The sequence below is a fragment of the Silene latifolia genome, chromosome Y (assembly GCF_048544455.1).
Source record: "Silene latifolia isolate original U9 population chromosome Y, ASM4854445v1, whole genome shotgun sequence".
Lineage (NCBI taxonomy): Eukaryota > Viridiplantae > Streptophyta > Magnoliopsida > Caryophyllales > Caryophyllaceae > Silene > Silene latifolia.
The window spans coordinates 341,955,337-341,967,108 of NC_133538.1; the positions used below are offsets into that span (position 1 = coordinate 341,955,337).

The 11,772-nt window shown below is 37.0% G+C and overlaps 1 protein-coding gene across 1 annotated transcript; it reads left to right on the forward strand.

Annotated features, from left to right (window-relative positions):
* Positions 1-9,293: 9,293 nt before the first annotated feature.
* On the forward strand, positions 9,294-10,433 carry LOC141631515 (zinc finger BED domain-containing protein RICESLEEPER 1-like). Its single transcript, XM_074444176.1, has 3 exons — positions 9,294-9,830; positions 9,969-10,272; positions 10,369-10,433. Exons 1-3 carry the CDS (start codon positions 9,294-9,296, stop codon positions 10,431-10,433), a joined length of 906 nt encoding a protein of 301 aa, XP_074300277.1.
* The last annotated feature ends 1,339 nt before the right edge of the window (positions 10,434-11,772 follow it).

The window sequence follows — 11,772 nt, forward strand, 5'->3', positions numbered from 1 at the left end:
GACTTGCAAACTCAAATTGAGGAAATTGCTGAAGAAAATGTTGGTCTTAGAGAGTGTCTATATGAGATAAAAGAAAGTAACATCATTCCATCACTCAGAAAAGAAATTAAAAAATTGAGGAAAGAAAACCTTGTTCTCACGAATATTGCTAGCTCGTCAAAATCAACAGTTGCCTCAACTGTTGTTTCAGATGTTGAAAAAGAAAATGAGTCTTTAATTATTCAACTTGATATTTTGATTAAAGAACGAGACTCACTGCTAGCTGACCTTACCTCGTGTCGACATGATAATAAGCAACTTGAAGAAATTGCTATGTTGCTTAGTGATGAATGTAGTCATGCTAAATCCGCTTTCGATAAAGTAGGCAAACTAAATCTTGACCATCTTGCTAAAATTGAAACATTGACCAAAGAGTTGCATGATGCTAAAGAGTTTTACAGGAAATGGGAAGGTAGCCAAAACATTTTAGACTCCCTCATAAATCAGTCCCAAAATCAAGAGAAAGTGGACTTGGTTACCAAAGTAACATTCAAAGAGTCAGAACTTCGAAACAAGGAACTAAGCAAGACTGATTTTCGAAGGAGAAAATATGCAGGCCTTCCTGAGTATATTGTTTGCAACTTTTGTGGTAAGACTGGTCATGACTTTAATGGTTGTCCTAATCGACTAAACGACTTAAATAAGAACATCAAGGTTGCTAAAAAGGAGTGGGTTCGCAAAGATTTGATTAACAATACAACTCACAAAAAGGGATCCAAATTCGTTTGGATTCCTAAACTAACCTCTTGATTTCTTATAGGCATTAGTGAGAGGCAGCAGCAATTGGTACTTGGACAGTGGATGTTCACGTCATATGACGGGAAGTAGAAACCAATTTCTCTCACTAGAAGCCTACAATGGTGGCACCGTGACGTTTGGTGACAATAAGAAAGGTGAAATTATTGCAATCGGGAAGGTTGGTAAGTCATCGTCACAATGTGTCGACAAAGTGTTGCTTGTCAAAGGTTTGAAGCATAATCTCCTTAGCATATCTCAAATGTGTGATAATGGTAATATCGTTGAATTTTGTGCTAGTGAATGTCGTGTTTTAGATGGTAATACAAGGGAAGTTGTTCTAGAAGGAAAACGTGTTAAATATGTTTACTTGACTAATCTTTTTGCATTGTCTAGTCGTACCATGTCTTGTATGAGTGCTTTGAAAAAAAACGACCCATGGCTTTGCCATAAGAGATTAGGTCACGTAAATGCTAGAACATTGAACACCCTTAAGCGACTTGACTTAGTTGATGGCATTCCTAATATGAAATTTGACTTTAATAGTTTGTGTGATGATTGTGCTAAGGGGAAGCAAGTAAGAAGCTCCTTTAAATCCAAAAAGTTCGTTAGTACATCTAAACCTCTTGAGTTACTTCATATTGATCTATGTGGTCCAATGCGTGTTAGAAGTAAAAGAGGTAGTCGTTTCTTATGTGTGATTGTTGACGATTTCTCACGATTTGTTTGGCTTCTCTATTTGAGTTCTAAAGATGAAGTATTTGATGAATTTTTAATTTGGTTGAAAAAGGTCCAAAACAAGTTTGATAAAAAGCTCATATCTTTGAGATCCGACCATGGAACCGAATTTGAAAATTCCTCATTTATTACTTATTGTGATGAGCACGGTATTAGCCATAACTTTTCCGCGCGTGCTACACCTCAACAAAACGGGGTTGTAGAGCGTATGGACCGTACACTTGAAAACATGGCTAGGACTATGCTCATTAGTAGTAAGTTGCCAAAGAATTTTTGGGCCGAAGCCGTCAACACATCATGGCACATTTATAATCGTGTTATGATCCGAAAAATGCTTAACAAAACACCATACGAGTTGCTTAAAGGAAGAAAGCCTAATTTATCCTATTTGAAATGCTTTGGAAGCAAATGTTTTGTTCACAATAATGGAAAGGATAATTTGGGTAAATTCGATGCTCGTAGTGATGAGGCCGTATTTGTCGGTTATTCAGATCGTAGCAAGGCTTATAAAGTGTATAATAAACGAACCATGAAAATGGAAGAAAGTGTGCATGTCATATTTGATGAGTCTAGTCTTTTTCATTCTAATACACAGGAAGAGGATGATGAAGATGATGAGGACTATGAGCTTGGAATGATTCGACATGACATGGATGATGTACACGAGGAAAACGAACAAGAGGAGCAGAATCAACAGTCGGATCAACTGTTGACTGAAGGAACTGGCCAAGAGACAGGGGGAACAGAACCACTTGAACCACAAAATGAGGCTACGACATCCAGGGGGAATGAGGGTACACTTGAACAAAATGAACAAACAGAAACAAACCCTCAAACACAAAATGAACCAGAACCAACAGTTGAGCGAACTGTTGAGTCAGAACCCCAAGAAGCCTCACCATCCTTAATCGTACCAAAGAAGTGGAAACACCAAAAATCTCACCCCCTTTCTAACTTGACCAGTGACTTGAATTCGGGAAGGAAAACAAGATCATCCCTCAATGATTTCTTTGCATCTCATGCGTTCCTCTCAGAAATTGAACCAACGAACATCACCATGGCACTTGAAGATCCGAGTTGGGTGATGGAAATGTAAGAGGAACTAAATCAATTCAGAAGGAATGAGGTATGGCATCTTATCCCTAGACCTACTGGTTGTACCGTGATTGGTACCAAATGGGTCTTTCGCAATAAGCTAGATGATTCGGGCAATATCATAAGGAATAAAGCTAGACTAGTGGTGCAAGGATTTAAACAACAAGAAGGCATTGATTATAATGAAACCTTCGCACCAGTAGCTAGGCTTGAAGCCATACGTATGCTCATAGCTTTTGCAGCTCACAAAGGCATCAAACTGTTTCAAATGGATGTCAAAACGGCTTTTCTAAATGGTTATTTAGAAGAAGAGGTATTTGTGGAGAAACCACCGGGTTTTATGAACAATGAATTTCCAAACCATGTTTTTAAATTGGACAAGGCGCTTTATGGTTTAAAACAGGCTCCAAGAGCTTGGTATGATCGCTTGTCAAAATTTCTTTTGGAAAATGGTTTTGTGCGTGGATCGGTGGATAAGACATTGTTCATAAAGTCAGAGTGTGGTGAACTGTTGATTGTACAGATTTATGTCAATGACATAATATTTGGTGCAACGAATGAACTCCTTTATTTGTACTTTTCGGAACTAATGAAATCTGAGTTTGAGATGAGTATGATGGGAGAACTAGGTTTCTTCCTTGGGCTTCAAATCAAGCAAACTCAAGATGGTGTGATGATTCATCAACAAAAGTACATAAAGGAGATGCTATGTAAGTTCGGTATGACTAATTCTAAACCTTTCTCTACACCTATGGTTTCGTCCACAAAGCTTGACAAAGATGAGAATGGTAAGAAAGTTGATGAAACGATGTATCGAGGTATGATCGGTTCATTAATTTATTTGACCGCTAGTCGACCGGATATTTTATATAGTGTATGTCTATGTGCTCGTTTCCAAGCTAGTCCTAGAGAATCGCATTTCATTGCCGTTAAACGTATTCTTAGGTACTTGGTTGGAACGTCTAATTTGTATCTTTGGTATCCCTCACATTGTCCTTTTGAGCTTTTAGGATACTCGGATGCAGATTATGCCGGAAGCGTCGTTGATCGAAAGAGTACATCCGGGATGGCTACTTTCTTAGGTCCGTGTTTTATCTCATGGGCGTCTAAGAAACAAAACATCGTTGCTCTTTCCACCGCTGAAAGCGAGTACATAAGTGCCGCATTGTGTTGCGCGCAAGTTCTTTGGGTTCGACAACAACTAAGGGACTATGGTATTATCTTTGATTCAACTCCTATCTTTTGTGATAATACTAGTGCCATTAACATTTCAAAGAACCCTATACAACATTCAAGGACTAAGCATATTGACATAAGACATCATTTTTTACGTGATCATGTGGAAAAAGGTCAAATTTGTCTTAAATTTTGTAGAACGGAAGATCAAATAGCCGACATTTTTACAAAACCGCTTGAAAGAAAACAATTCGTAAAACTTCGGTTGGAAATTGGTTTGTTGGATTCCGCGTAAAATTTTATGACGACTTGCCCTCGATGATTGACTAGAGTAGATGTTACACTTGTTTTTATAAGTGATTATGTGTTAGTATTACTCAATGAATTAGATGATTAATTTGCATGTAAATCCAATGGGTAAAGATATTATTCACATGGAGCCACTCAACCATCATCTAACCATCAAATCTCCTTTCCCCATTACCCATGTCCTAGCCGCCTAAACCCCACCTAACCGGCTACACCCACCTTCCTCTCAACCAATCAAATAAAAAAGCCTAAAACACTATTCACCTCATTTACTACATGTCCAAATTTTCAACTCTTAAATCATGACCTCCTTACTCACTTTCAAAATATTCAAAAAATTACACCTTCCCCAAATATTCTCCAAAACCGTCAAAAGCATACCTCTCCCAACTGTCACTTTTACTTTCACTATAAGAATCATGCCTCCGAAATCAACTAAGAAACTCTTGAATGCAATCCGAGACTCCTACAAACCGAAAGTACCAACGGTTGAACCACAAATCGAAAGTCTTGGATCAAAAAGTGCCCAAAATCAAAAACCACCAAAGAAACCTAGAGTCTTTGTGCCGAAAACCCCAATGACAAGAAAGAAATCAGTTTCTAATCGTCCTAAAACAAACAAAAGGCTAGGAGATTCTCAAGTCGGGTGTTCAATCAAAAATTCGATTTGAATATGCCGCATGCAACCGAAACCGAGGGTGAAGAAGGAAGCTCACGGGTTGTTGGTGAGGTTGATGATGATGGAAATCCAATAATTCAAGAAGTTGAGGGAGTTGATGTTGGTGTTGGTAAGGAAAGTAACAATGATGAGGAGATTGTTGATGAGGATGCCGAGAAGGAAGGAGAGAAAAACAGTGAGGAAAAGAAAAATGAAAGTGAAGAGGAGAATGAGGAAAACATTGAAAAAGAAAAAGAAAAGAGTGTTGAAAAATCAATTGAAAAAAGTGAGGAAAAAGAAAAGAGTGTTGAGAATGTTGTTGAGGAATCCGGTGAGAAGAGTAATGGGAAATCAAAATCGAAATCGAAATCAAAATCGAAATCGAAGGGAAGTGTTGGTGATGATGAGATGTTGAAAGATTTGGTTGGAAATAAAAGGAGAAAAAGGAGAGGCAAAACCGTGAGTGAGGCAACGGTTGTGGAAACGGAAATTGACACGGAGAAATTGAATGCCGTCTTCAATGACGAGTTATTCAAGGAGGAAACCGTTCCCAAACCGAAAGGCAAAGCAAGGAGAATGTCCACTCGGGTTATCTCAAAGAAAAGGAAAGTGGAGGAAATGGCAAAGGAAGCCGATGAATCGAATAGTGCTATGATTGCTATTGAGCAACCTCTTGATGAGAACAAGTCCAAGGCACTTGAAATTCTTCATGGGTAACGCTTTCCAAAGGATATATTTGATTGTTGCAAGCATGTCATCCAAGGGAACTTTAAATCGGGCCGTCGCTATGAACTCGAATGGTATGATTCGTCCCCTGCTTTTAAATTCTTTAAAGATGCAATTCATGTACAAAAGTGGGAGAGTCTTCTTAATCTCTATAACCGAGTTTACTTAGCGGAGATTGTTCAATTTTATACTACGGTTAAAGTCGATGTCCAATCGGGTAGTCTTACCGCCGTTATCAATAACAAACCCTTGTGTCTCAATGTTGAAATTGCCGGGAAATTGCTCGGTATTCCTACAACCGGGTTGTCCTCATTTCCTAAGGGTGGTTGGCCGACTATTGATGGTATAAGTTCCTTGACCGTAACAAAGTTTCTAAGTCCCAAAGCTACGTCCCCTATCACACTAAAACCGAGAGAAATCAAAATAAACCACCGGTTCTTTTTCAATTTCATTTTTAGAACCTTGATTCCTTGTAATGAGAGTCGTGGTGTGTGTGGTGTGCTAGACATGTGGCTGATTTATTATCTTGCTAAACACCTTCAAATTAACCTACCCGCTTTGATGTTCTTTCACATTGATCATCTTGCTAAGATAGTAGAGAAGCGTAAGGTTGATAGTTCCACCGTGTTAGCATATGGGATGTGGTTATCGGTCATTTTCGAGAAAATGGATATTGTGGACTCGACTAGTTTCGGTGTGGATCACATGTGTGACACTATGACCTCGGGAGTTTTATCACAAATGTACTTGAAAATTGATGGTGATAAACTTGCTCGTATTTGGTCGGGTATGAAGGCTACGGATGTCGCCTCCTCCTCTATGCAATCGTCTTCTATGACACGTCTCACTAAGGATGTCAAAGCCTTGTTGGATCTCCAACATGCTCAAATGGGTGAGATTGCGGGTCTTCGTTTGGAAGTGTCGGGTTTGCGTAAGGAACTCAAGGAGGTTAAGGGTCAAAATGAAGAGCTTATGGAGATGGTTCACGGGTTGGTTGGAGAAGATGAAACCGAAGAAACCGATGATTGATCTCTTGCTCCTAGCCGTGCCTAGCCTATGCCGTATGCCGTACCAAGCCTTTTGCCATAACCATGCCTAATGCCTAATCAAAACAAAAGCCTTTCTAATCCCTTTTTACCTTGGCTTTGTGTTTGTGATAATTTACTAATATTGGTTATGTTGTTAGTTGTTGAACAATTTGTTTTGTATAACTCTAATCCTTATTTAGACTTATGTTCTTCCTACTTGATGATATCAAGAGGGGGAAGTTGTTTAAAATTGCAGGTGGTGATTCAATGACTCTTAGGCTTGCGTACACCCTAACTATGTTTACTTGGCGATAATATGTTCTACCTAGGCTAACGAAAAATTTGACTAATTTTCAATGACCATGTATTTATGCATCTTATTTTGATCATGTTTTGACTTGTTAACCTTGACCATGGATTAAGGGGGAATTGCACACTGAATTTTATTTGTCTTGCCATCATCAAAGGAGGAAATTGAATAAACCCAATTTGATTAAGATTGTGTTGATGATGCCTTAAGACAAATTAATCTCATTTGTTATTTAATTGTGTGCCTCTTAAGTTTAACCATGTAGCATGAAGCTCCAATTGTCAATTCAAGGTTATCAAGAATGTCATCATGAAGATCAAAGATGAAGATAGTCATTAGTGCTAATGTCATGTGTTGTAAGGTGATCGTTTAACACGAATTTACGTTTAGGTGCAAAAACAACAGTTGAGTCAACAGTTAATTAAGGCTCGTCTTTGAAAGAAATATTTCGAAAATATTTGAATCTTTGTTAAAGTGCTTTTAACTTTCACAAATGTTTTCTGGAAATACTTTGAAGTCTTTTAAAGAATATAGAGCTTTCAATGACTTGCTAAGTAGTTTGCTTGCACAATAAGACACTTACTATAAATGGGTTGCTTGCTTTTACATTTATGGAAATGTTTATGGTTCCCATAAACACAACCATTTATGCTTGTTTCTTGTTGAAAAACCCAGCCTATTTTTGTATGTGTGCACAACCTGGTTTCTTGCAATCTTAGGCACCGATTTCTTGAGGAAGAATACTCGGTTTCTTGGAGAGCATTTCGGTTGGCTTTGCATGTTGCCCAAGCAAACTACTTACATTATTTTAATCACTTGTGCTTATGAGTGTAAGATATTTTAATGTAAAGTATACTACTTGAACATTATAAATAGCTTGCTTAATTCATTTTTACAAGTGTGCAACAAACGAGTTTTAAACTGAAAAAGACTTAAGCTTTCAATCGAGTAAATTAACTTTGCAAAACCGTTTATCATTTTCAAATCTTTGAATCTTTTGCAAGTTTGTTTATTTATCTTTTGAGTCTTTTACTTGAGTTTGTTGTTGCACCTAGTCGTTTTAGTCGTGTTCCAGGATCCCGTGTTTTGTACTTAAACTTTATCTCCTCCGTTCAATTGAGTGAACAACATTGAGATAAGTGGTCTTGTAACAAATGGGTAGAACCGAACAAAGTCTTAGGATAGAGTTATCCTTAAGCATGAAGTCTTCGAAGCGGAGTAGCTTTTGAGCATGAAGTCTTTCGGCGGAGTAGCCCAAAGCAAGAGTCTTATTGCGGAGTAGCTTTAAGCAAGGAGTCTTTCGGCGGAGTAGCCCAAAGCAAAAGTCTTGGAAGCGGAGTAGCTTTTAAGCATTAGCAACCGGAGTAGGTTGGGGAGTTGTTTTATTATTCGGGGTGGTCTTAGTTTGTATGAGTTTACTTCTGAGACGTTTAATAAAATAGCGCTGGACGTAGGTCGCGGAGTAGTGACCGAACCAGTTTTTAAAAACATCGTTAGTCGTGTCTATTTCGTTTTATTTCCGCTGCACACTCTACTCACGTCTTTATCTACAGAATCAACTGTTGAGTACACTGTAACTTCTGCTTGCTGAATCGTTGTTGAATACTTTTAACTCTCTAGTTCTAAGTATCGACTTCTCCTTTCATCTAAGCATTGTTTAAAGTGTTTAAGAGTTTTTTAAAGAAGCTTTCATTAAGCTTAAATTTTAAATAGACACCTAATTCACCCCCTCCCCCTCTTAGGTGCCCTCGTCCTCGACTCTTCAATTAGCAAAAGCAATAATTAAGCATGGGTATCCATTCTCTTGGGTTGAACATGAAGGAAATAGAGAATTCATCAGTACTTGTGTGATGAAGTTAGAACCATATGTCGGAACACTGCAAAAGCTGATTTTGTTAAATTGTACACCTCGCTGAAATATAACCTAAAAGAGACCTTATGTAATCTGCCTGGCCGTATTTGTTTGACGTCTGATTTGTGGACCTCTTGTCAGACTGAAGGATATTTGTGTCTGACCGCTCAGTTTGTTGATGCTAATTGGAAATTGTCTAGTGTTGTTTTGAACTTCTGCCATATGGAACCACCCCATAGTGGTAAAGAAATCTATATTCTTTTATTGAAGTTGATACAAGAGTGGGGAATTGAGAAAAAAGTTTTTTCTTTGACTTTAGATAATGCTTCCAGTAATGATAAGACACAAGATTATTTGAAGGCTACACTTAATGGGTGGGGGTGTTTAGTTAATGACGGGAAATTTTTTCATGTTAGATGTCTTTGCACATGTCTTGAATCTTATTGTTAAGGATGGACTTAAGGTAATTGAGCAATCCATTTCTAAGATAAGAGAAAGTGTGAAACATGTGAAAGGATCTGAGGCAAAAAAAAAATACACTTTCGAAGTGCCGTTGAGCAAGCAGGGGTAAAGGAGACAAAGGCACTCTGGCTTGATGTGCCTACTAGGTGGAACTCTACCTATAAAATGCTTGATAGGGGTCTTATATACCGAGATGCGTTTAATAAATTAAACCTAGTTGATAAGACTTACATACATTGTCTAGATGCTTTTGAATGGGAAATGGTCGAGAAAATAAGGGATGTCTTAGGGCCATTTTATGATATAACTGAGCTATTTTCTGGTAGTGACTATCCAACATCAAATTTGTATTTTGAAAATGTATGGAGGATTTCTATGCTCTTAAAAGAAGTGGTTAAAGTTCAAAGTCATGATGAGGTGTTAAGAGACATGACAATTGAAATGCAAAAGAAATTTGACAAATATTGGGCAGTGTCCGATGAAGATAACTACGGCACATTGTTTGCTTTTGCTATGGTTCTTGATCCTCGTTGCAAACTTCACTTTCTGAAGTACTGCTACAAAAAGTTGTTTGACGATGAATTGAAAGCACAAGCGAAGGTGAATGATATACAATTTAAGATGGTGATGCTACTTAGTGAGTATAAAAGACAGAATACCCCATCCGCTTCATCATCATCATCAAATGCTGAACCTCGTGTGGTCTCTAGTACTTTAAAATGCAAGTTTACTTTTCTGAAGTAAGTTACTTTTTTTTTCATTATTAAATTTTGTAGTTAGTTCTTAGATCTGCTGAACTTAGTTACTTTTTCTTTTATTGATATCTTATTTATTATGTAGGATTATGATTGTGAAGGTGTGGATAGTAGTTCTGATAAGTCAAGGTTGTCCACTTATCTCGAGGATGATAGACTTGATCGAAAAATAAAGCTTGACGTTTTGGAATATTGGAAAAAAAATGAGGATTGTTATGGTGAACTAGCTCGTCTAGCTAGGGATATTTTAAGTGTACCACTCACCACTGTGGCATCAGAGTCTACATTTAGTATCGGAGGTCGGGTTTTGAATAAATGGAGGAGCTCTTATATTCCTGAAAATGTGGAGGCTTTGATTACCACACGTAGTTGGTTATATGGCTATCAAGGTAAATCATTTTTACATTGAGTTGTCTATTTCTTCCCATTAAAACATTTTTCCTATTTTTAATTAATTTGTTAATTTATATATTTTATCTATGTAGCCATCGAAGAGGATGAATTCCAAGGTGTAGACGTAGAATGGTCTACAGTTCAATCATCATCTTGAAGTCAAGCTTCTTGTCGTCATCATAGTTTTTTTTTCTTTTTTACTTCAATTCTGGAATTCGTGTAGTTTTGTATTGTTTACTCCTTTTTACTTTTTAGACCATATTAGATTCCTAAAAATGTTTGCAGACAAGTTTTTCATTTTTGGAACTTGTAGTGTATTCTTCTAAGTTCAGTGTTTCGACACTATAGATACTGGTGCTTTATTTGTGTAAGCCTCAAGTTTGTTTGCGAATAAAACTGTTTGTGTCAAATTGCTTTGTTTTATTTGTGTAAGCTTCAAGTTTGTTTGCGAATAATACCTTCTATCTCGCTTCAGCAGAAAAGTGTCCAGGAGCTGCTACAGTCCAAATGATTATATTCATGAAGTACTTCTTACTTAGTTACTTCTAAGTTCTACGGTTCCTTGTTATTATTGTATTTATAATTGTGCAGGATTTAGGTTACTATTCTTAAAGATAGATCTTAAAATCCTAACAAATTTTCGTACCAATAAAAAAAAGTCTATTAACAATTGATTATTTTTTTTTGTTTGACAAATGACAATTACTACATTCGGGTCATTTCGGGTTTCAGTTAGGTTTCGGTCATCATTATACAGGTTGAAATCGGTTCAGGTGTGTTTCGATTCGGATCAAAACAGTTCAGGTTAAAACAGTTCAGGTTGAAACAGTTTTGGGTCTATTTCGGATATTACAAATTCGTTTCGATTTCGGATCAATTTAGGCCGATTCAGGTTTCGGTGTGAAGTTGAGCTATACCTTTCGGATGTACGGTCAGGTGTCGATTCGGGTATTTTCGATCGGTTTTTCGGGTTCGGTATACTTTTGCCAGGTCTAAAAATAAGTAAATGACGGTGATTTTATATGACATGTAAAATTAGATCTTGGCCATTCATCTCTAATATAATCTAGTGGTTGAGATTTCCCCAACTCACAACTCACCATAAGAACCAAAATCACCAAATCCAATCTATATATATATATATATATAAATATATATATATATATATATATATATATATATATAGGCGGGATCTCGTGAGTTGGGGTCTTATGGTGAGTTGTGAGTTTGGGAAATCAAGGGCTGAGATTAAAAGAAATCAAGGGCTGAGATTAAATGATAAATTAGAAAAAAAAAAAAAAAAAAAAAAAAAAAAAAAAGGAAAAATCGAAAAATACAAAAGCGCTGAAACATGAAAACAGAAACCTCATTCTAACGATATTCTCTCTCTCTCTACATCTCTCTACAAATCAAAAACAGAGAAAACTCAAAAATCAGAACGCCGACTATAGAAAACTCATTAAAAACCTAATAAGATTACACAGATTCGTTGATTT

Bases quoted from the DNA above. Each gene is read 5' to 3' on its own strand.
- LOC141631515 (XM_074444176.1), top strand. From the start codon at position 9,294: ATGCTTGATAGGGGTCTTATATACCGAGATGCGTTTAATAAATTAAAC. The intron at 9,831-9,968 runs GTCTCTAGTACT...TTTATTATGTAG, and splicing joins CAAATGCTGAACCTCGTGTG to GATTATGATTGTGAAGGTGT. The intron at 10,273-10,368 runs GTAAATCATTTT...TTATCTATGTAG, and splicing joins TTGGTTATATGGCTATCAAG to CCATCGAAGAGGATGAATTC.